We start from the raw sequence: 26,265 nt of genomic DNA, 5'->3' as shown, positions 1-26,265 counted from the left end.
CGTCGTAGTATTCAAGCCGGCGCCCTTCTAGTACGCGTCCTACAAAAAAAAAAATAATGAAAAGAAACGTTAGTTCGTTTCTTAAGTTTAAAATAACAAAAAAACCCCCTTTTCCCATTTCTCACTACCTTAAAGTCCAGTTTCGTTTCAAGCTGGATCAAGATATATCAGGTTCATCCTCGTCGTCATATGCTTCTGTGCCTTACTGGAGTCACCATTACCAAACACTTCACCGATCCCATCATGAGTTATAACGTCTAATTATAAGTACAACCTACAATAAAAAAAAATTAATTTTAAAAAAAATTTTTAAAAAAAAAGTTTCGAAGAGAAACTTCGAAACTTACTTGAAAAGCTGATCCAAAAAATCTTAAAGACAATTCCTACAAAATAGACAAAAGAAGAAACGGTTAGTTTCTTCAAAACAAAATAAAAAAAATTTCAAGAAATGTTTCGAAAGTAAACTAAACTTTCGAAACTTACCGATCATATCATCCAGAGTTCGGAAAGTTCAATACCTGCAAAAAAAAAGAAAAAAAATCAAAATAAAATCAAAATAATAAAAAATCAAAAATAAATAAATTTAAATTTTCAAAACTTACCAATTCATTGCCGACCTACAAAAGAAGGCCCCAACGTCGAGAAATCCAACCGAAGTCCAAGAAGTTAATATCCGAAGTCCAAAGCCGAAGGACCGATATCTACAAAAAATAAGAGAAAAATTTTAAAAAAAACTTTTTTTAAAAAAAAACATATGCACGTCACCCTACTTACATACTGTCAGTTCGTCTAATTCCAAGAAGTTGCCTAATAAAATGATGAACCGGACTTTCTTTTAATTTTTTATTTTTTTTTTCTAAGTGTATTAAAAAACATTTATAACGAAATGTTAACACTTTTTTTTTAAAAAAAAAATATACTTTACGAAGTCAGGTTCAAGTAAAGATATTTTTTTTTATTAGACTTTTTTTTATCGAATTGAAAAAAAAAGATCGATCGGCAAACTGATTACGTGATACAATTTTTTTTTTTTTCTTTTTTTTTTAAAAAATCACATCTATTATAGCACAATTTTTTTTTAAAAACGTTATTACGATGTAAGAATATATTACGATGTAGAGGGAGGTGCAACACCTAAATAATTATATTCTCCAACATTTTCTGGTACATAATCTTTATCAATATGTGGTGTTATAGGATTTGTGATTAATGTAAACTTGTGCGTTTTCTAGTGATATTCATTCTCAAAAGATCCTTCGACAAAACATTCTTCACATAGAACAACTTCAAGACTTTCATCACATTCATTAAAAAGATATCGTGTTCCAATTATTGGATCCATATGACATCCATCACAACAAAAACCATAATGCACTGGTCCCGTAATAAAATTACACATCTGTTGTATATCATTGTCCTGTAGGCGACCCACTGACATCATTACATTCTTGATACTACTTTCATCATCATCATCGGGCATATAAACTGTTGGTGGTGGTCGAGCTTCCAAATACGATAATCCAGATATCCTCAAATGTCGAGGTTTTTTTTCGGAAGGTAATATCGATTTTGGTCCCAGTTTTTTTATTCTTTGGTTGTGAATTTTTTGTTGTTGCTGCCGCAAACCTGCTAGCCACCTGCTTCGGTGTTCTTGTTCCTAAAGCTTCAGAAATTTTCTAAATCGCAAGTAATTCTACCAGTCGACGTTGTTCTTCATCCGTCCAAGGTATATTATAATTTCCCGTTTTTGGCGAACCTTCTGATAATTTGAGATCACTAGATTTCTTTTTATTATTTCTTCGATTTGATGATGTTAAAGTAGGTGAATAACTCTGCTTGCAATAGTAATAGGAGTATTAAACATTGATCTATTTGAAACTGCACTCGCCGATTCATTTCTTATCTCCCCTCTTTTTTAACTGGTGTGCTATATAATGACTGTTTTCCTTTTTTATTTGACCCAATGCTCTGTGGAAGTGTGTTATCATCAAAAACTAGGTTAGTTTTCCTTTTAGTACGAGTTGACAAAACCGTATTTGGGGGAACTTAACTTGAGCTTTTTTATGAACAAATTCAGCGGGGTCAGGTGATTTTTCATCATCACTTGTCGATGACTTGGAAACTTCTCGCCCTGGACGTGGCGGTGGCTTATACTGTGAAGGCCGGGTATGATATTTCCAATCGACTTGTGGAACACCAAATATATACTGGCGTTCGGAAATTTTTTCATGGGTCCCATCGCGCAATTTTTCAATAAACATTTCCGGATCTGATAGAGCACGTTATTTTATATCTTTTATTTTTTGATATCTTCTTTTGTTTGTTCAAGTTGAAATTTAAGTACATTTACGGCTCTTAAAACCATTTCATAATCTTCATTCCCATTTAATAAAGTTTCTTCTGTAGAAATTTCTATTCAGTATAACGTTACTGTATGTGTAATGGCTTTAGTATGGAAGGAGGTAATGGTATTACCAAACTAAATAAAGATTTATTTTATAGATTTTGTATATTCTCTTAAAAAAACGATTAAAATAATAAATAAAAAATTTTTTTTTTTAATAAATCTATTTTTTTCGGTTTTTTTTTAAACCGAAATTTAAAAAAAAAATTTTTTTATTCTGGTATAGAAAACAGCTACTGATTTCTTATTGGTTTTGTACTTTGTAAAAATGTATTACAGTGTACGAATAAAGTTAATTACTATGGAGTAGTGTCTAAATGATCATCGAAACACTTACCCAGTATATTCTTTTTTGGTTAGATTTTACTAGACAAATTAACTTCGAAAAATTTATATTCTTCTATTTATTATAGATTTAGATTATATATAAAATTATGATTTTTTTTGATTTATAAATTTATTCTTAATCCTCGATTCGATTATAGATTATAGAGTAGAGCTTATTCTCTTTTTTATCGAATTTGCACCTTATCAGTTATAAATAATTTTTATCCAAAAAAAAAAAATAATAGATATTGATAAACATTACATCATGAGTTTAGTATATACTAAAATTTTTTATTTTTTTTTAGATTTTGTTACAGAATACTTAGTTATAGGGTTTAATCTTTTTTTTGGATTAGGCTCTAAGTATTTTTATATAATTATGTATTTACTAATAAATAATTAATAAAAATGCGTTACTATTTAAAAATAAAAAAAAAAAGAAATTTGTAGCCGTAATTATTATGGCATATTACGTCAGGTATAATGCCTTTTTCCTATTCTGTAATCTGTAAGATGTTTTACAAAATACCTTTTATGAATTTTATTAAAGGATTCTATATTATTTTTATTTTTATATGTTCCCATAAAGTTCTCGAGTTAAGATCTTCAAAACACTTGCAACGTATATTCTTTTTTAGTTGGATCTGCCTGGCCAAAATAGGAAAAAATATGTAATCGATTCAGATCCAGATTCCTATTCCTTTTCGATTTCTATTTGGATTGAATCTTAAATTATAGCCCCATGGGAAGATGGGTCTTATAAATAAAAAAAAATTTTTTTTTAAAAAAATTCATTTTTATGTTTGTTATACAAGTAAAAAAAAATTTGGATTATCGTTTTCAAACAATATGCAGCTCTATTTCGATTATTTAAACCGGTTATAAATTGCAAAAAGAAAAAAAATTTTCTTTCTTGCAATCAACGGGTTTATTCCTTGTAAATTATAAGGGCCTGAACCGTTTTAAGAAAGAATCAAATTCCCCATTTTTCATACTCCTTTTTCATTAAAAAAAATAAACGTCTCTGTAAATTATTAGAAAAAATATTTTTTTTTTGTTTATAAAGATGTAAGATTTAACATGTATTTTTTTTAAGATGATGATTTGGTAATTTCATATTTTTCTATAAGGAAGTATGAGATATAGGGATTTTGTAAAAAAACTTATGAAAAATGTGTGAGATTTCTTTTTCACTGTCATCTTCTTGTGATTATAGCGAAGCCACTTTTTTTTCATGAGAAAAAATTCGTATTGCTTCGCATTCCTCCTTTTTTTCTTTCAAAATAAACAAATCGTAATATTTAGAATTTGGAAGCTTTAAAAAATAAAGCTATAAAACTCACAACATTAGATTATTCATTTTTTATTACATTCCACTAAAACTAAAAACAAAAACTCAATTATCTGTTACATCCATGAGTCTACCAAACATTTAACGCAAAAATACATCATAAAGGAAGTTATGGTTGTAATAAGATTAAATGATGCTGACCTGACGGGGTGGTATACCTTAAAGTAACTCAAATTGAAGATTTTGAAGAAGGAGATGTGGTGTTCTTAAGAACGAAATTCGTCACCAATGAAAAGGATATGATGAATAGTATATCAAATCGGGATAGAAGATGAATTAGGAAAGGGATTACAACTAAGAAGTCAGGACGAGCTGATAAATAAAAACGGGATTTCAAACCACGGCGTGGACTAATTTGAACAACCTCGTATCTGGAACGTTGAAAGACGAATAATATTTTGATGTGACGAATAGTTGGTAATGGTGGGAAAATAGAATTGGCAGGTATTGTAGGTAAAGAAAAAGATGATGTGTAGTTTGTATCAATGTAAATAGGAAACGTGTTGCGAAAACTCAAGCCACTAGATATCGATAATTCTCAGCACTAATAAAGTCATCGTTTAAAAAAATATAGATACTTCTTTATTCGACCACCTATATTGATATATCAGTATATTGAATATCAGTATATTAAATATCGGTAATATCGGTATATCAATCATTTGTCTAATTGTTTGATACTATTCTAAAACGGTGTAAATTAAGATCGAATTAAGTTCGAATTAAGTTCCATTTACGGTGTAGATTAATATCAAATTAAAAGATCTAATTATCTAATTATGTATAACTCAACATATATACTTATCCACTATAAGAAAAGTAATATCAGTAATTTCAGTATAATGATATATTTGACATACCTGTTATAGTGCTGTATGTGAGGGATGTACATGTTGACTAATAAGACTAACTATTTTTAGTTTCAAGTTAACTATTAAGGAATGTTTCAGTCAATTATGTTTCATCACGTTTTATTGTTTGTATAATTGTAAAAAACATTCAATCCGGAATTAATATTTATAAATTAAATTTTCTATTTAATGGCATTATTGATATATAATTTTGTTTACCGACTCGAATGTTTCTAATTTTTGTGGCTCTACATAATATTCTATGGACCGCTATTAGTGAATCACAACCTTCCTCATAGTATTCACCCTTCCATAATTCAGTGTTTGATAATTCTGGTTCTATAAACCTATGTTTAAACCGAATATCAGAGGAAGGTGCATTCTTATACCATTTGACATATGCCAAAAGATGAGTTCTTGACCCTTCAGGTAACCTAAGTGTATGTTCAAAGTAATATTGAACCTCTCCTGGATATATGTCAATTGTTTCATCACTAAATGCTTTCCATTTCGCAAGAATAGTTGAATTTGTTTCATGACGACCTGCAATCACAGATCCAAATATTTCTGAGCCAATTTGTAATCTTGCATGCTGGTTAATTTGTAAGTCCATAAATCCTAATATTTCATCATGATCTTTCTCATACAACATTTCATACCATTCACATAGAAACATTCGCAATTCTGAAGGAATAACAACTCTTAAATATGATGGTTTAAGCAGTTGACCTGGTATTGCTTCAGTACCATATATTTTAGATGTGCTATGTCTCATGGATAGGAAATATTGTAACTCTTCTCTTTCTGCTGTAAGTGCCAAACTACCTACATCTTTTTTTTTTACAAGAAAGCAAAGAGATTCATCTAAAAGGCCGGATGTCCATTTACATGTTAGATGATAATCAACTAAAGTATTTTTAAGGACAATTTTCATCAATTCAGGTTCTATTTTTCGGTTACTGTTGGGATATGATCCTAAAGATAATAGATTATATTTTTTTTTTAAAAAAAAAGATATCAGAAGACAACAAAATCATCAAGTATCCTACCTATATATCCGTTAAGTCTCTCAAATGGAAAAAGCCAAAAACTATATATAGGACCATAATCACGACAGCAATCAGGAATGTGAAGCGAAAGATGTATATTACTTGTTATGAATTCTGGTCCATATGTGTTTTCTATAAGGTAAGCCATATCTTTTAATCTCTCTTGTGCTTCTTTTAAATCATCTTCAGTAATAATTCTTGTTACCAAAAGATTACATGCTCGAACAAAATATCCTAAAATCTTTCTGTCATTATCATCTAACATATCCCACAAGATAGCTGTAGAATAAATCATAATAAAGGTTTTCCATTGATCAGCAGTTAAGTTTGAAAATCCATCGCTTCCAATCGCAATTTTTGGAGGAATACGACCAATATCAGAAGGTAATTTAACACTGATCCATTCTATTTTGTGCCACTCGAAGTTGTTCCATACTTAATTTTCCCTGGCTCACAAAAATAGATTTAATTATCCATTTTGCTACACCAAGAAAAAGGCAATGCATTGGATCTACTACAGCAAAACGTATGGGATCCATATATGGAAGACGAAGCAATTCAGACCAACGTATACCATATTCTTTGAAATGATCTTCTCTAGAATTTTTTGAGTTGCATTGCAACCATTCATATGCATGTTTTCTATGTGATTCTGCGTTACTTCAACTCATAAGTATGAACTCCTCCATAGTGATTTTTTCTATACTCTTCACTATAAACACTACGTTTCTCACACCTATGGCATTTCATTAATGCAGATCCATGTCCAAACAACTTTCGTGTGGCTGGTATATCTGATGATCCAACAATTAATGCAACTTTAATGTCTAGACCATCAGGATAATGGTAAGTTTTGGAACTCTCCAGCCCCTCCAGAGCTCTAAAAGCTCGTCTACAATAGGGAGCTAAATAATGATTAATACGATCTAATCCCACTTCTTTTGGACCTGGCAAAAAACCCAAATATATAATATTTTCAGGTTTATTCCTTTCTGATCTTGGTAAGTTACAAATAGATGCATATATAGCACCTGTACTGTGTTGTGTATATGTAAATGGCTGAAACCAAGTCAAGGTTAACAAGAAGACCTAAATTGGTTGCGGTAGTTTCTGATGTAAAAAATGGACTACCATCAAAAGAAAAGGTTTTCCACACATTACCATCATAAATATCTGAATAGATATTAACTCTTTCTCTTTGAACTCCTGATAATTTTAGCATATTTTCAAAACCAGGTCGTTGGTATAACATACTTAATTGTTGACGAATACTTGGTTTAGGGTAAATCATACGAGGTTCAGCAATTATTCCACTTTCTTTTTTTTTAAGAATAGAAAGTGGATTATTGCATTTATTACGACGACTGGGTACTTGGATTATTTGGGAATTCTTCATGTAGGCAATTTGCAATAGCAGTTTTTCCTCCTTCTTTATATTCAACAATATTTTTAACATTATATAATTTATGACAATTGTTACATACAGTTAACTGCATTTTTGGTTGAAAGATATTTAACATTTTTTTTGCAAGATATAAGGATGCTGGAAAATTTTTAAATTGTGATTTATTTAAACGAGTAAGTACAATATGTAAGAATTTTATTAATGCTTCAAGTGCCACATCAGGTAATCGAAATCTTTGTTGAAATTTAAATAACCATATTATAATCTCAGTATTAATAGAATCACTTAAGCTTTCCATTACAAATACTTCATTATTATCAAATTCAGGAGATGCAAAAAATTCTTCTATATCATCCTTCTCCTCCTCATCATTTCCATCATTATCATCATCATCATCTTCATTATAATCACCTTCATCTTCACCATCATTATTCTCAGCACCATTATTTTCATCACCATTATCCTCATCATTATCACCATCATCCTCATCATCATCATTTTCTTCTTCTTCTTCATTGTAATATATATATTCATCATTTTCTTCTTCTTCATTATAATATATATATTCATCATTATCCTTATTTTCATCAGGTGCTGGAATATGAAAATAAGAAGGATTTGGCAATGATGGTGATGATGAAAATAATGTATGTATGTTTTCATTATTATTTGATTGGGATGAATCAGTTTCTTCATTGAAAAGATCAAAGACATTATTTTGTTGGAAAGAATTAGGATTAGGATTTAATGCCGCTTTTCGCTTTTTTGTAGGGTTCGCATCTTGAATAATGATGGATTTTCTTTGTTTTCTCGCTATAATAGTATCTGCCTGATTTTTTCTAGCATTCTCGAGTTCCATAAACTTTTCTCCTTTGTGTGATTTTCTTGAGTGCGAAAATCAACCTTTGTGCCATTACAACGAATACAAAGACATGGATACAGGTACCTTTTTTTGGATTTTATTAAATCGACCATCTTTGTTTTTTTAGATTTTATTGAATTATCCATTTTAGATTTTATTAAATAGGATACAGAGGCAGATGATTCAACTTTACTTTTTTTTGATTTTATTAAATCAGACACAGAGATTTCAATTTTAGTTTTTTTGGGTTTTACTAAATCGGACACAGAGGTAGAGGTAGAGGTTTTACTTTTTTATTATTCATTTTATTAAAATATATTTATTAAAATGTAAGTGTCAAGAAAGTTAAAGTTACAATTACTTAAATGAAGCTTATTTTTTCAAAATTAGGGTTCGCGTTCAACACCTTTTGAAATCCAGTTACACATTCAATTCTTTTAGGGTCACGTTTTTCTTTCAAAATCAGATTCGCGTTTAATTCTTTTTTAGATTCGAATTAGTTCGCGTTCTTTTTTTAGATTAGAATCAGTTCGCGTTTAATTCTTTTTTAGATTAGAATTAGTTCGCGTTTAATTCTTTTTTTAGATTAGAATCAGTTCGCGTTTAATTCTTTTTTAGATTAGAATTAGTTCGCGTTTAATTCTTTTTTTAGATTAGAATCAGTTCGCGTTTAATTCTTATTCACACATCCTATCATAACATTTGCGTATTCGTGTTTTTCGTGTCTTTATGATTCTGAAATCAATATAAATTTACACAAACCCTTTTCTCCTCTTTTCAATCAAAATTTTATATTTTAACTAAAATATATAAGTAATAATGGATAGTGATCGGGAATCTAATTCTTCTTCTTCTTCCACTTCCTCTTCCTCTTCTACTTCCTCTTCCTCTTCCTCTTCCTCTTTATCTTCGTCTTCATCATCATATAAAATGATTAAAGCAAGTATTATTTATTATAATTTATTTATTATTTCTGGTTTTTTTTATTTTATTTATGTTTGCCTATTATTTTATAGCAAGAAGTGTTTATATGGGTCGACTCAGAACTAAAAGATATCTATAAAATAGACGAAAAACTAACTTGGGTCGAACAAAAGGAGAATATAGTTACGAAGCTACTGCCACCTCTATATAAAATTGTAAATAAAAAATACAGCATTACGAATAGAAAATTATTAAAAATGTTGTATGGACGGTGGCGTTCTAGACATCGTACAAGTAATATCAAAAATCAAGGAGATGAAAGAGTTAAACAAAACAAGAGAAGATCAAGTAAAAATTCAAGAATGCAAGAGGTAAGTAAATATTTAATTAATATGAAATAGAATTTTAGTTAACTTTACTGCATTTTATAATTACATTATTAGAAGAAGAAAAGAAGGGCGCACGCAACAAATTACTTAATAGAGAATAAAAATAAATATATTCTCAGATATCCGGAGGAGGATCTAGTAAAGATTCTTAAGGATTCAGGTTACCACTCAGAAGAGTGGGAAGAAACTGATCCTGAGGAAGAATGGCCCATTACGCAATCTGCAGTAGTTGAAGATGATGAAATTATTGAGGAAGCTATAAAACAAAAGTTATCATCAATATACATTCATAATAAATGGTGGCGTTCTCCTGCAGTATGTATAATTTTTATTTTATTTGTTTTATTTATTAAAAATATTAATAATAATTTATTTATTTAAGCTTTTGAGATTATTACACGACCGAATTGATCCAACAGTCGAATTATTAAAAAAGAAACCATTAACTTTAAAACGTAAAAGAGCTCAATCAAGTCAATCAAGATACAATACATCTAACGTGCCACCCATAGGTGTACCAAGTTGGTGCCTTAATCAGGATGCACTTGAACAATTTAACTATTCAAATGTCAATATTCCAGTATATGACTATAATACTGATGATCAGAATAATAGTGATAATGATATTGAAGATGAAAATAATAATGAAGAAGAAATTCAAAACAGAACAAATTCTAGTAAAAAAAGAAAAAAAAACCAAAAAAAGGTCAAATCAAAAAAAAAATAAGAAACATAAATCAAAATAATTCTTTTTTTTATGTAATACTTGTTATAATCTAGTCTTAAATAAGTTTACTTTATTGGATTATATAATAAATTGAATGATTAAACTTTAGATCGAACAGATCTAATCTGATTTGATCTGCATAAAAGCTAACATTTAGCAAAACAATGTATTTTGTTATATTTTATTTATTATAAGCTTATAAAAAATATCGAAATAGATTAATTGGAACAAAATTTTAATTAACAAACATGTAATTTCAAAATATTATTTAAATTAAAAAATCCTACACATATCGGGTATTATATAACATATTGGTAACCAGTGTTGGAAATTCAGATTTTAAATCATGTGCAGAATGCGCACATTATTTGAAATTTTTATGTGCGCAAATTCATATGCAATGTGCGGAAATGTGTAAAATATACAGAATGTGTTTCAGATATGCAAATTTTTGTGTGCGCAAAGCGCACGCAAAAATTTTTGGTCATGTGCGGAGTTTTTAAAATTTGTGCGCGCGCACACTCCGCACATTGAATTTCCAACACTGTTGGTAACTAATAATTTAGATATCGGATACCTGGTAACCAATTAGATACATATCGGGTATATATATATGCATATTAACAACATATTAGGTATCCGATTTGATTTCTAATGTGCAAGATTATATATAAATACTGTATTTTCATGTGGTACTGTCTGATATTCATTTTTGGTTACTGGAAAGCATTATTTATTGATTTATATAGCTAAGTTTATCATGCTCTTAATCTTTAGATTATCAATTATAACGTCATGATTTTCTAAAAAATATTATAAAATAATGGTTTATTCCCCAATTTAACATTTTAACATCAATTTTTTTTTTTTCATAAGAGTTTTTTTTAAAAAGATAAAATGTACGCGTTTTTTATTTTTTTTCCTACATTTTTTTATTTCTATTAAAATGTACAAAAAAAACCATGAATCTAATATTGAAAAACCTGAAAAAAGTAAGACGTTTCGTCACGAAGATGAAAAAATTGAAAAAACTGATAAAAATAAGATATTGTTGTTAGAAGCTCAAAAGATCGCAAGTCAAGTTTATAAAGATGGAATAAAGGAAATTTATAAACTTACTGTTGACGCACTTAAAAAGAATGATTCGTAAGTAAAATAATTAATATAAAAATATAAATAAAAAGAAATTCCTAAATATAATTTTAAATATATTTTTTAGTTATGAAACAGATAAATATATTTCTTCGTTATCTCATATTAGCAATATTAGTAAGAAATTTTTAACAATTCACTTTTGAGAAAAAATGTCCTATCAATTTAGTTATTAATATAAAAATTTCCATTATATTTATTATTAGTAACAACAGCTGCCAAGCACCAACCATACCAACAACCACAACAATTACAACAACAACCACTACAACCGTTACACCAGTCTAGTATTTATTAATTTAATACGAAATTAAAGTTTATAAATTATCTAATGACTTATTATATAAAAATTTTTAAAATTACAAAAACAGGTGATTCATCAAAAATTTTTTGTTTATATTGCTATGGCCCACATTGGCTAGTAAATTGCCACCAAATACCTCCAAAATATAGGGGAAGTTGTATAAAGTGTTGGAAAAGTACCAGGCACCAAGCAAAGGATTGTAAATCTAATAGACAGAAAGAGCCTTGGCACTAGAGCTTTTTTTTTATAATTTTTGTAAGTAAAATTTTAAAATTATTATTACTAATTTTTTGAATCTAATTATTTAACTTTTTTCAGATCAGATCGGCTGAATTTTTTTTTATGTTTAAGTGGGGCAGCCAATTTCTTTTTTTTTGGGTCGGCAAAAAATTTTTTTTCTTTAGTCCAATTGTAATTGGACTTAGTTCGATGGGGAGGTCGAACAGTATTCTGATTGTGGTCAGATGTAAATTTTTTTTTTAGTACAATTGTAATTGGAACTTGGAGTTCGGTCCAAGGGGTCGAACAGCATTCCTGATTGTTGGTCAGATGTTCTTTTCGTAATATATTATAATATTCAATAATGTTTTTTTTATATTTTTTTTTATCGTATGAATAATTTTTAATATAATTTTTTTTAAAAAAAAAATAATAAAGTTTTATAAAAATTCCATATATTAGGAATTATTTTGTAATCACAATACATATTTTATTTTTAAAGGAACTTTTATATATAAAACCTACTAAAACACGATCTTTGGCCATGTCACATAAGAAATTGATGTATTCAATATTAATGTAACGTTTTTTTTAAGCAATGTACTTATAAGAATCAACATTTATATATATATATAGTATCAGTAAAAAAAGAAAGAAATGTTAGTACGTTTCTTTAATATTAAAAAGAAACCCCCTCCTCCTCTATTTCTTACATTTCAAGTCTAAGTTCATTCAAAAAGTCTGAAAACCTAAAAAAAGAAAGAAAGAAATGTTAGTACGTTTCTTTAATATTAAAAGGAAATCTCCCTTCTATTCCTTACTATGTTTCTTTAAAATTAACAAAAAGTTCTTCTCCCCTTCTCTATTTCTTACTACATTCCAATCCAGATTCATTCAAAAATCCAGCGAAAAAAGAAGTCCCGTTATTCTACAAACAAGAGATCCAGCATTCTAAAAAAAAGAATAAATATATATTTAAACGATCTTAAAAATTATTAATGATCAGTCAGATGACTGTCGATTAGATTTTAACCAAATAGAAAAATTTGTGTCACACATAGTACCTCCGATTATTAGAATTTCATACAAATATCGGTGCCCGATATCTATTAGAAATATATTGGTCGACTAATAGTTTAGATATCAGGGTCTCAATTTTTAGGAGTATTTTTAATGTGATAAATCGGGTACCTGATATGTAAAAATGCCCGATATATAACTGATTAGTCGCTGATATATAGGTACCCGATATGTACCTGATAGAATCGATTTTGACCAGTGATACACATATCGGATACCTGATATATATTATATAACATACTGGTAACTAATAGTTTAGATATCGGATACCTGATAATTTAACTATATTTGAAGTTTCACATTAAAAATCAAATCGGGTACCCGATATATTGTTAATATGTATATATACCCGATATGTACCTAATTGGTTACCGATATATAGGTACCCGATATGTGTATGATAGATTCTTTTTTGACCTGTGTTAATAATAAAGTGTTTTGAACATTCAACTGGTGTGACTATATAGTAGAATGTGACTATAAAGGGAGTGACTATAGAGGGAGTTGACTGTAGTTCATACAGAGATTAATATTATCACAACTAGGAATGATAATAATCAGCAGTCAGTTATTAGTTGATCATAAAGTTTGTAACATTTAATTATTTTGATAAAAATGTTTAGATTTTTGACCAACTGATAATTAACTCCTTATTTTTAATAAAAATTAGTCAAATGGTTGGTCAAACAGTTAGTTAAATAGTTAGTTATAGTAGTCAGTCAGAATAGTTAGTTAATTAAAAATTCTGTTTTCTTATTAAAATTCAAAAAAAAAAGCATTTTTATCAAAAACAATATGAAGTATAATTAATTAGATTTAGTATATCTATATAAAATTAGATAGTTAAATATAACCACTTAAATTCAGTACTTATGATTCAACTATTTCAGAATATGTTAATTTTTTATATAGTAATTTTTGAATAAGCATATTTATTAGTAAATGAAATCTAAAACAAAAAGTATTAATCCTAATTATTTATATGTTATTTTACTAATAAGTGGCAGAACTTTATAGTAAAATTGACATTTTAATTATTTTTCAAATAGTTGTATAATTATAGCTATGTAAAAAAATATAGAGTTGTAGTTACAAATTATAGATTATGATTCTAGTTGTGATCATATTTCTACTCTGTAGTAGAATTATACTTTTACATTACTTTTTATTTTTAATATTATTATAATAACTCAATAATAGATTTATAGTAAAGATGCTGCCTGAAACTTAGTAGTTTTTGAAACTGTCAAAACTGAAACTTGGTAAAACTATTTCTAAAATTTTATTTTCCAAAATTGGTAAAACTGGTAAAACTATCTGAAACTGGTAAAACTAATCTGAAACTGTTAAACTAATTTGAAACTGGTAAAATTAATCTGAAACTAGTAAAACTAATCTGAAACTAGTAAAACTTAGGAGTTTGATCAGTTTCAATAATTACCATTTACCAAATTGTTTTACTATAAGAACGTTTGCAAAAAATATTTTTTTATATGAAATCACTTAATAAAAATGTTTTTTCAATGTTTTTATTAAAAGTAGTTTAAAATAAGTAAAAAATATTTCAAAACTATTTTTTATTAATAAATTTATATAAAGAACATTTTTTGCAATATTTTTCAATTGTTTTAATGCGAAAATATTTTTATTGTTTTTATTAATAAATTCAATATAAAAAATATTTTTCACAATATTTTTCAATTATTTTAAAATTTAATATAAAAACATTTTTCACAACATTTTTTAATTGTTTTAATAGAAAACGTTGCAAAAATATTTTTCATTAAGTAGTTTAATAGAAAAAATGGTTTGCAATATTTTTTAAATGTTTTAATAAATAATATTTGCGAAAATGTTTATTTGTTAATATTTTTATAAAAAAATATTTTTGTCATGTTTTATTAAAAAAAATGTTGCAAAAATATTAAAAACTGGTTTGTTTCTTCAGTATGGAAATTTTGGACTAGTTTCAGGAGTTTTGGACTAGTTTTGGAAGTTTTGGACTAGTTTTAGGAGTTTTAGAATAGTTTCAGAATTTTGGGTAAGTTTCAGTTTTAGTTTCAGTTTGGTTTCAATTTCAAAAATCAAAAAATAGTTTTAGATAACATCTTTAATTTATAGTAAAATAGTTTTATAGTTTATTAAATATAAATTGTAAAGCCTAATAGGACTAAGATAAATTTTATTGTATATAAACTGTATCTATATAGTTTTATAATAGGACCCCAAATAATACCAATATAACTCATAAATAAACTTTAAGTACTAAAGTAAAAATATATTTTATAATATAACTCTATCAATTGAAGCTAAAAATGCAAATTTACTATCATTAGAATTCTTTTATCAAGACGAATCCAATGATATAAGTTTTATTAAAATTGAATTACTGGTTACTATATTGAAAATAGAGGTATATAGGATAATGAAATTTTGAAATATCCCTGTAATACATGACTTTTGAAAAATTTTAATATAAACTTTAAGCAAACTCAAATATGAGTTGTATCCTTCAAAGATAAGGCGTTAAATATCACGCCCACTCTTCTTCGCATGACCAGAAGTTCCGATTTTACAAATTTCCATTATGACACCTCTCTGGTGACACTTTTGACAATAGTCTCACTGCCATCCGCTTCAGGGCTTCTGAATGGTCTCACCCTTGGTATTTTTTAGACGCATTCTGCTATAATCCGAGGAACTAATTGGCTTAACAACCTCTCAGATTTTCTGAAGAGTCGAACAGTCCTCGTCCGATTTAAGGTCTTGGCTTACTGGATTGTAAGGTAGGATGGATTGGACTTAGGTAGTTGATTTGAAACTTTGCTTTTTTAGGTTTAAAGTTGGGATATACAAATTTAGGTTTTATAGTTTAGTTTCTTCTCTATATGTATAAATTTGTGTGACTATTTTGTTTTTAGTTAGATATTTATTTTATTTTTACTTCTTTTTGTAATGTGCGAATTAGAGTTTAGAACCGGTTGTATTTTTGGAAACCGGATTTAAAATGGGTGCAACCGGTTCGATCCTTTTCAAATCGGTTTTTACAAACCCGGTTGAAACCGATTTTTGTACCCGATTTTATATTTGTTTAATTATAATAAATAAATAATAAAGTAATAGTTAGCCGCATCTGAAGTCACGTTCCTGGTTTTCAATTATTAACAGTTAACTTATGGAATTCTACTATGATCTACATCCTGGATTAGAGTTTCCATTTTTGCATCCGGCTTACACAATATACGGGACACGTGACAAATTACAAAATTCTATTTGCTGACAACCCGCATGAATTTGTCAAGTGTACAGTATACTGTAATTTTGGCCAGAATTAAATGTGATCGGCATATAATTGGCTGAGTTTATAATTTTGGCCAGAATTACAAAACTTGTGTAACACAATTCCAGAATTTGTGTAGCATAATTTTCTATAACTGATAAAAATCCTGGTGGCTAAACTATTTACCCGGTATCACGTGATTTATAATTTTGTAATTCGGGCCAGCACTATAAAGTTTCGATATCACACCGGGTTGAGCACCCGGTTGCACTCGCTTTAAACGCAAACCAGTTTTTGCAGCATGAATTCGGATTGAACCGAATCGTAAAAAAAATGGGTGGAACCGGTTTAAAAACCGGATGGTGCATCCGGTTCCAAACTCTAGTGCGAATATATCTTAATAAAAATTACTGTTAGAATCTCAAATATGAGTTGTATTAATATTGTTTGGAGTCCTTTTATAACTGCCTAATTGTACATATATGGGATCTCAAAATAGGATGACAAATAGTTTATTTTGATAGATAGTTTAAGTTAATTCATTTGTAACTTTGTATAATTGTAATTTTCTTTATTTGTTCTTAATAAATATGCAGCTAAAGTTTTTTAAAAAAATGTTATATTAAAGAAAAGAAGAAGTATAATAATAGAAATTATTAAAAAAAGTAGTTCAGATTCAAATTAATAAAAATCATATAACTAAATTTTTTTAAATTTTTTTTTACCAATATAAACTATAACTTAGATTAATGCAATAATAAAAACCAAAAAATAAAAAAAAATAATAAATGTACATTTATATTTTACTTTATTTAATCTTTTTTGATGTTTTTTAGCCAATAATTCATTATTGTTAATTTTAATTACATATGTAAAATTCAATTTTATTACACTATTGTTAAAAAAATTGGATAAATAAATTCCTTTAAATATGAATTTGTATTGGTGTTTAAGCAATCTTCTAATATATCAATTTTTAGATAATATCTCTATACTTATTTTTTATAACAAATAATCATTTGTTTTCAAAATAAATTATATATGCATTCCATTCAATGATAATAAAAGTCAAAGAAGGTGATTCAATATGTCAACACAAATAATTCTGCCAATATAAATGAAAAAGCCAACCATCGATGTCAAATTTAATTATAATTATACAACTACTGATGCTGTACTGGTATGGTAACCCTTAGAAGAGTCATTATCAATTATCTCAAATAGTTTTTTTCTCTGCAAACTCAATGAAACACATGTGGCATACACACAAAAATAAATTATATAATAGTAATGTGCAGATTGCAAAAGAAGTTTTTAATCCTTTATTAGAAATACATATTTCATGAATACAATTATAAAGCTATAAATCTAATTCATTAGTACCATCGAGAGTTGTTATGTAATTTATGAGTGAACGCTAAGATAATTTTGTACATATTGTTATTTTAGCACCGTTAGATGACCCATAAAGCCCAAAAAATGATTATACCAACTTAATTCATAAGTAATCGAGTCTTTAAGCCAATCGGCAGCGGAGTCACGTGACGTGACATGAGGCAAAGACGTAAATTTGATGGTTGGGATGAAGTCTTCATGGCAAGAGGAAATATTAGCAGAACGTTCCCAATTTCCTTTGTCATAGGAGCGGGATTCCATATACGTCTTGGATAAAGTGGACGAAAAGGTCCAACAAGGAAGAGATGTGAGGCATTTGACATAAACATCGGGTCGCGGTTAGCCGAAGTGGCAGCTTCGTTGATCTTTGTAATCAGACGTCGCTGATACGAGGCAAGAATCTAGTGCGTATGAGGCGATAGTAGTCATCGTGGATTTGGACCCAACTCCAGCCCATGGATACATCAGGTGTACCAAATTGATGAGAGAGCCATTAGTATAAAATTTGTAATACGCGTCCTGGACAGGAGCTAGCGGAGATTTAGCGAAGGTTGAACAGTGGAAGACGAGGGTGTCACGAGTACATTTGAACAGGAAGGGTCGACAGGAGAAAAATCAGGACTAATTTTCAAACGATCACAATATTCTTGAAGAGTATCTTTAATTTCGGTCCAAGTAACCAGGGTGGGAAAGTTGTGATCGATTTGGTGACGTACTTCTTTTTTGTAGGAAGAATCATGGATTTTAAGAGCGAGATCTCCACAGTGCACATTTGTGGATCCGAGGTAGTGGAGAAATATTTTCTATTAGAGTTTAATCTACAACCATGGCAGCGGTGAAGAGTAATTGGAATGAAGAAGGGTTCGTTATCCAATGAGTAATGATACTAGTGCATCGCGCTGATTGAATACCATAAACAGGTTCGTAGTTCTCGGTGAGTGAGACGACCCAATCCATTTGCTTGGAATTTGACAGGATAAGAGATGAGAACCCGATCTTTAGCTCCACGTTGAATGTGGTGTTATCATTGGTAAAACAGCGATATCTGCATTTCTGTCGGGTAATGTACATGTATAAGATAAAAGTATTAAAAAAAGACAATTATTGTATAGCAAATCACTTACCTTTCAGTACTTTATTGAGATCATCATCTAACTTTTTAATGTTAACAATAAGAACGTTTCCTACCACTTTTAGGAAACCTATTTCTAATGTAGTTGCATTAACATTTACTTCAAAAATACCATCTTGATGACATCGATCTGATTGATCTGATGCTAACTCATTGCAAGTATTGTCGGATTTCATTTTGTTGGTCTTATTAGAAATATTTTCAATATCTCCACTGTAAATGAAATTAGGTAGATAAAAATCGGCATATGCTAATGAATGGCGGACTACTCAAATTTCAACCCCACGTTTTTACTCGAATAATCTCCATTATATCATCAAACAATTTTGCAAGAATGGGGTTAACGAAATTTTCTTGGTACGATAATTCATTTTGTTTAGGGTCAAATAGTACATTAATAGGTACTCTGAATAAAAAATAAACTAAACGGAAATAAAAAGTATTAAAATACATCCATCATACATCAGTTTATACCTATCATTACTTACAATCGCTTGTATAGGTCTTATACCCATAACAAGTCATGATAATTAAATGTTCCTGTATATAGTCTCTCGGTAACATTTTCGATTGCAAGATCTAAAGGAAAATCATCACAGATTTCGGTACTAAGGTTTTTTGACAATTTCGTCCCATTTATCCTGACGGATTGTCTTGAATCCTTCTTTAGATGATTCTAACTAAGAAGAGCAAGTAAGAATATTAAAGTCTTGCAAATGGCAACTTGAAGTATTATAGACTAGAGGTTAGATCCGTTGTTTGAACAATTTTGAAGATCGCCCATAGTAACCCGCAGATTAGCAGGTAGTCATTAAGCCAATAATTACAGTTTAAAATTTTATTTTCGTAATGTTGTAGTAATTGATTTAGAATTTAATATCCGACGGATATCCGGATAACGGATATCCAAAGTGTAATTTGTTGTATAGCGAATCTATTGCTATATATATAATCGAAATAAATTTTATGACTAGAACATCAAATATTTATTCAAAAATTTTTTGCTTCAAACACTTATTTGTAACTTTCAATTACAATTTTACTATAGACTATTCCCGACATAACAATACCTCAAAGTTAAGGTTTCTCGCATTGTGAGCAACTCCCTTGCGCTGTAAATCTTTATCATTCACAATATCGTTCCCCTAGTTTTTTAAGGATACTTTAAGCGAGATTTCGAATGTTGGAAAGAGACATACTGTAATACCTGGCCTGGAAACCTATAAACGAGTGACTGCGCGGTGTAGTAAAATTGCCCGTTAATATAATACTCGAAATTCCGCGAGCGTGTACCCTTGCAAATCACTATTTATATTACACGTTCTACTTAAAATCTAATTCTAAGTTTTTAAATATCGTAGGTTAAAATAACTATCATTACCTACTAAGTTCTAAGTTCCGTATGCACTTTTAACTTAATTTCGTTACTGATGTGATTGATGTAATCATGTTGAACATGTGACAATTGTGACACTATCTGCTATTAGAATAGTAGAATTAATAATCAGTAAAGTTAAACTCAATCTATCGTTATTTTTTTTCCAATTTTCAATTTTTGTCTGTCTTTTGTACATTTTCAATTTTAAATAATGTTACGTACAGCTACTTCAAGGGTATTGACACGCGGGATCGCGCGTAATGTTATTCCATCACAAAGAGTAGTAATGCCTACTCTAACAGTTGGATTATTAAATAAAAAAAGGTTTACTTCTGCGACAAATCCTGATAAAGCTGCTGCCGTTGAAACTATAACGCAAACTCTCGTATCTCCTTCACCTGGTTCGTATATAGAACTTACCTAATGATAATTCTTTTAATTTTTTTTTCTAATTTACTTATTTTTATTTTATAGTTTCTTTAGGGTTTGAGGAGACCGAAGTTAAAAAAGGATCTCGTCCTATTTATTTAGATATGCAAGCTACAACACCCACGGATCCTCGTGTTCTTGACGCAATGATGCCATATTTAACACAACAATATGGAAACCCACATTCTAGAACTCATGCATATGGTTGGGAAGCTGAAAAAGCTATTGATATGGCTCGTCAAGTATGTAATTTCTTTTAATATTTCGATTATTTTAGAATTACTTAGTACTTACCTAATATTTATATTTTACTTTCATAGCATGTGGCCAATTTAATAGGAGCAGATGCTAAGGATATTATTTTTACATCAGGTGCAACTGAATCGAATAACTTGGGTATCAAAGGAGTTGCTCGATTTTATAAAGCTAAAAAAAAACATATTATCACGACTATTATTGTAATTACACTTTTTTTTTGAATTATATATTTTTTCTTATTTAACCATCAATTAATATATTTAACTATCAATTAATAATACAATTGTATTCTATAGGAACATAAATGTGTACTTGACTCATGTCGCGTTTTATCTGAAGAAGGATTCGATGTCACATATTTACCGGTTCAAAAATCTGGTCTTATTGATTTAAATCAATTAGCAGAAACTATTCGACCAGACACATCAATCGTATCCATCATGACAGTGAATAATGAAATTGGAGTAATACAACCAATTGAAGAGATTGGTAAAATTTGTCGTTCCAAAAAAGTATTTTTCCATACAGATGCTGCTCAAGCAGTCGGAAAAATTCCATTGGATGTCAATAAGATGAATATCGATTTAATGAGTATCTCGGGTCATAAGATTTACGGACCGAAAGGGATTGGTGCTTTGTATTGTAGGAGAAAACCTAGAGTTAGAGTCGAAGCTTTACAAAGTGGTGGAGGACAAGAGAGGGGATTAAGAAGTGGAACTGTTCCTACACCTATAGTAGTAGGATTGGGTGAAGCTTGTCGAATCTCTAAGGAAGAAATGCAGGTGAATATAATGATAGTAATGATAGTTTGTGAAAATTGCTGCCAAATGATGATAAACCGCTAAATTTTATCGAGAGAATAATAATATTATAAACATATGACGAAAAAACAGTGTAGGGGTTCTGAAGCAGCAATTACAAACTTTATATAATATGTAAATTATATGATGTCTTTCTTAATTGCCTTTTTTTTTTTATTACAGTATGATGCAAACCGTATCGACCGTCTTTCGAAAAGATTAATTGATGGAATTACATCGAAAGTAAATCATGTAGTTCGTAATGGTGATCCCAATGCAACATATCCAGGTACAGATTTTGAAAACGGAGAGTAATTTTACAAAAAATATTAATTCGGTTACTAATTCTCCATCTCTTTTAAGGATGTGTTAACCTTTCATTTGCATATGTTGAAGGAGAATCACTTTTAATGGCTCTTAAAGATATAGCACTTTCATCTGGTTCAGCGTGTACATCAGCTTCATTGGAACCTTCTTATGTATTACGTGCATTAGGAGCAGATGATGATATGGCACATTCTAGTATCAGATTTGGTATAGGAAGGTTTACTACTGAAAGAGAAGTTGATTTTGTTGTTGATAGAGTAGTAAACCACGTGGATAGATTGAGAGAAATGTCACCTCTTTGGGAGATGGTAAGATAATGTCGCACGGCACATGTATCATTTATTAAACATATGAATTTAATTTCTATGATTCATTTTTATAGGTTCAAGAAGGTATTGATCTCAAATCGATCAACTGGTCTCAACATTAAATCAATGTTGACATTACGAATATCACCGGTGAAAAAAAAAAATTTCACGCTCAAGTGGGATCATTATTGATCTAGTCTTTTTTTGGAGTAACCAACACGTGGATAATAAGGAGACGCATATTGTATTATTTTGATATTCACATAACCAGTATTGTTCATTTGTTCACCATATTTAATATCATTGTATCATAACAAACATTTTGAATAATTTATTTTTTGAAGAATTAATTATTAAAAAAAAAAAATTCTAAAAAGCATTTTTTGTCGCTTTTTTTTTATTATATATATATATATAATAATAATTTTTTCTTTCTTATATATATATTAAAATAAATAAAATAAAATAAATAAATATGAGAGATATACTATTTACAAAGGGGAAAATAAATTATAATTACTAACACAGTTAATAAATTAATTTTACTCTTAAGAAAGAGCAATGCATATATATATTAGTACATATTTTTTTGACTATAAATTTTTTTTTTTTGTTGATGTTGCATATTTTGTTTAATTATTTGGAGTGTAATATTTTTTTTTTTTATGAAAGTAAATAAAGTTAAATGCATTTTTTTATGTTATATACGTACGTTGAGGTAATAAAAAAAAAAAAAGAAAATTAAATTTACACAATAAAATGGTTTTTTTTTCCCAAAAATTAAACCCCCATCCCAAATAAAGAAATATTATATAAATAAATAAAATTTAAAAAAAAAATTATTCATCATATTTCTTTTTATAAATCCAAGAATTCCCTAACATACTTGAACCTTGAGCAGCAGCTAACCTATAATATTTTGCAGCTTTCTTCATATCTTTTTTAACACCTTCACCATTTGCATAACAAAAACCTAAATCATTTTGAGCATCTGGATCACCCAAATTAGCAGCAATTTCAAAATAATAAGCAGCAGTATGTTTATTCTTTGGTACACCCCAACCATGTCTAAAACAAACACCTAAAAAAAAGGTAAAAAAAAAAAGGTTAATACATGAAAAAAAATGTACAAATAAAACATACATATAACACAACATAAATAATAGTACATATACATACCTAATTCATATATAGCTAATACTAATTCATGACGAGCAATAGAAGGATTTGCAGCCATGGTAGTATGTAAATCTGAAACGGCGGATTCAGCAGCTTTTTGTAAATAACGTACAGCTAATTTTGGATTTGATTTACAACCCCAACCATGTCTTAAAGCGATACCATAAAGAAATAAACCAAGAGGACTATCTTTATCAGCAGCCAATTTAAAATAATAAGTAGCTTTTTCTAATTCATTATCTTCATGAAACCTTATAGCTTGTTGAATAAATTCATCAGCTTGATTTTGTCTAGTAATAGGAGAACTAGGAGGTTGACATATTATTGCAGAAGAAGCAGCAGCAGCAGTATTTATTTGAGGTAAAGATATTTGTTTATTATTAGAAAGGGTTTGAACTAAAGGTATATTTTGACGACGATAATTATAAAAAGAATCAGAATCAATAGGAGAATTTGAAGTAGTAGTAGGAGTTGTATTATAACTTAAGTTATAACTTATAGGAGAATTTGCAGCAGAATGATGACGATATTGATGTACATTAGTATCTAAATGTAAAGTATTATTTTTGGATTTCTCTTTTGTTAAATCCAATATAGCAGAACCTGAATTTGAACGTAAAAATATACGAGATGATTTTTTTGAAGGATCTGAAGGTGATGTGGAAGAATTTGGTGAAAAGAAACGTTTAATTGATTTCATTTTTAAAAAAATTGTAAAAAAAAAAAAGTTTTTTATAAAATTATTTTTGGGAAACAAGAAGTGAAATTTTTAAAACGTTTTATAAGTTTTATAAATAAAAAGAGGATAATCGATAAAAGATTCGATAAATGGATGAAGATGATTGATTTACAACAAAAATTGATAAATTAAATTTTTAGAAAACCCGTTGCAAAATTTAATTATGAAACTATTAAAGGAGTATTTGTTTTTTAAAGGTAACAGAAAAATATTATTATTATGTTTAAAAATAATAATATTATATAATATATATATATATATATATATATGTGATATATAGATAAGACAACGTAATTGATAAATTATAATAAAGAGATTTGATATTAAAAAAGGATTTGTAAAAAAATTAAAAAGAAAAAATTGGGTTTTCTTTTTTAATTTGTTTTTAAGGTTTTTTTTGTTTCTTTTTTCAAAAGAAAAGGGTAAATCAATTTCTTTTTTTTTTTTAAAAAAAAAAAGTGGAAAAAAAATTTTTAGATAAAATCAAAAAAATAAAAGTAAAAAATAAAAAAAAAATATTTTGGAAATTTTTTTTCTGAAAATTTGTGAAAAAAAAAATCTTTTTTTGCGGGGCTCCTTTTATAATTAAAATTTTTTTTTTACAATTAACATAAAAAAAAAAAATCCTTTTTGTGTGTTTTGTGTTGTGTAATCACCGATTTATTTGAAGTTTAGTATCAAAAAAAAATTTTTTTTTAATTACCATATTTGTTTTATATATTAAGTTAAAATTATATTGTTGAGTTTATTGTAAAAATTTATATATATATATTATATTATATATATATATATATAGTGTACAAAATACGAAATACGAAATACGAAATACAAAATACGATTATCATTTTTTTTTTATTTTAATTACAAATAAAATATTATAAAAGTAATTATTTTTAAAATAAAATTTGATTTGATAAACCTATTAATAAAAAAATAAGAAACGATTGTTTATTTTTCTAGGTTAAAAAAAAAAAAAATATTTATTTATTTATTTTTTTGTTCTATATTACATTATTAACATTATTAACATTTTTAAAATGAAAAAAAATATTTCCATTTAAACCAAAAGTAAATTCAAAAAAAATACCTTTGTTTTTTTTATATGAAAAATTATACTTTTTACTTTTTTTTTCTTTTTTTTCAAAACAAAAAAAGATTAATTTATTGGTATTTTTCTTTAATGTAACCTTAAAAAAAAAAAGGAGAAAACGACGATAGAATGAGAAAGAAATTATCAAAATTAATTTAATTAAAAAAAAGGGGGGGAAGGATTTTTTTATTTTTTCCCCTTTGTAAATTAATTAATCTTTTTTTAAAAATTTCGCGTATCTTTTTTTAATAAATTAAAGATAAATTTCGATATGCGAACACAAAAACACAAAATAAAGTAATGCTTTAAAAATGTACGAATGCGTGAATATTTGTAAAAAGATAAATATTAACTGGATGAAAATTTAATGGTATCATTATTTGAAAACTAAAAATGTATAATACGTAAAAAGTTTAGGTAAAGGTAAAAGGGATGAATTATTTGAATATCTTAAAAAGAAGAACAAAGAATTTATTAATTAGGGAAAAGTAACAAAACAACGTGGAATATTAATGGGAATATTACAATTATTTACAATGATATAATGATATAAATTATAATTCCCCTGTTCGTGTGTTTCTGAACACTTGTACTTTAGTTGATTACTTAGTAACTTTGGTAAAACTTAACACACTTATAATAATAAATATTATTAACTTAGTAACCTGACCAAAGTTGTCTTACTAAAAATGAGGTAATATTATTTAAAACGAATTTTTGAACAATAAACAAGTTTGAAAATTATCCCTAAATTTGGAAATACGATTAATATTCTCAGAAGGAACATTGTGTGTGTTGTAAAACAATTCGTATATGTACATATTAGATTTTTATGACTCGGTCAATTACTTTATAAAGTTTAATTCATTTTATAAAATATTGTGAAATTGTGTGATTTATATGATT

At 27.9% G+C, this 26,265-nt stretch overlaps 5 protein-coding genes across 5 annotated transcripts; 2 read left to right on the top strand and 3 right to left on the bottom strand.

Annotated features, from left to right (window-relative positions):
* Positions 1-511: 511 nt before the first annotated feature.
* Positions 512-1,864, bottom strand: OCT59_030055 (uncharacterized protein; the record flags this gene model as incomplete). The annotated part of the gene is made up of 6 exons (XM_066146406.1): positions 512-518; positions 603-701; positions 775-807; positions 1,113-1,173; positions 1,267-1,657; positions 1,832-1,864. The coding sequence occupies 6 exons, from the start codon at positions 1,862-1,864 to the stop codon at positions 512-514; spliced, it is 624 nt and encodes a 207-aa protein (XP_065995053.1).
* Positions 1,865-11,235: 9,371 nt separating this feature from the next.
* On the top strand, positions 11,236-11,739 carry OCT59_030054 (uncharacterized protein; the record flags this gene model as incomplete). Its single annotated transcript, XM_066146405.1, has 3 exons — positions 11,236-11,435; positions 11,509-11,558; positions 11,648-11,739. The coding sequence occupies 3 exons, from the start codon at positions 11,236-11,238 to the stop codon at positions 11,737-11,739; spliced, it is 342 nt and encodes a 113-aa protein (XP_065995052.1).
* A 7,004-nt stretch (positions 11,740-18,743) lies between these two features.
* Positions 18,744-20,300, bottom strand: OCT59_030053 (uncharacterized protein; the record flags this gene model as incomplete). Its single annotated transcript, XM_066146404.1, has 7 exons — positions 18,744-18,772; positions 18,844-19,064; positions 19,138-19,273; positions 19,340-19,355; positions 19,922-19,996; positions 20,059-20,121; positions 20,280-20,300. The coding sequence occupies 7 exons, from the start codon at positions 20,298-20,300 to the stop codon at positions 18,744-18,746; spliced, it is 561 nt and encodes a 186-aa protein (XP_065995051.1).
* A 101-nt stretch (positions 20,301-20,401) lies between these two features.
* On the top strand, positions 20,402-22,889 carry OCT59_030052 (cysteine desulfurase). Its single transcript, XM_066146403.1, has 7 exons — positions 20,402-20,630; positions 20,704-20,900; positions 20,979-21,116; positions 21,213-21,698; positions 21,900-22,005; positions 22,080-22,351; positions 22,426-22,889. The coding sequence occupies exons 1-7, from the start codon at positions 20,441-20,443 to the stop codon at positions 22,471-22,473; spliced, it is 1,437 nt and encodes a 478-aa protein (XP_065995050.1). The 5' UTR covers positions 20,402-20,440; the 3' UTR covers positions 22,474-22,889.
* On the bottom strand, positions 22,648-24,230 carry OCT59_030051 (uncharacterized protein; the record flags this gene model as incomplete). Its single annotated transcript, XM_066146401.1, has 2 exons — positions 22,648-23,432; positions 23,531-24,230. The coding sequence occupies 2 exons, from the start codon at positions 24,228-24,230 to the stop codon at positions 23,191-23,193; spliced, it is 942 nt and encodes a 313-aa protein (XP_065995049.1). The 3' UTR covers positions 22,648-23,190.
* Between the last annotated feature and the right edge of the window lie 2,035 nt (positions 24,231-26,265).

Source organism: Rhizophagus irregularis, chromosome 9 (assembly GCF_026210795.1).
Source record: "Rhizophagus irregularis chromosome 9, complete sequence".
NCBI lineage: Eukaryota > Fungi > Glomeromycota > Glomeromycetes > Glomerales > Glomeraceae > Rhizophagus > Rhizophagus irregularis.
The sequence above is the reverse complement of the archived record's forward strand: the minus strand, read 5'-3'. Positions and strand labels throughout refer to the sequence as shown.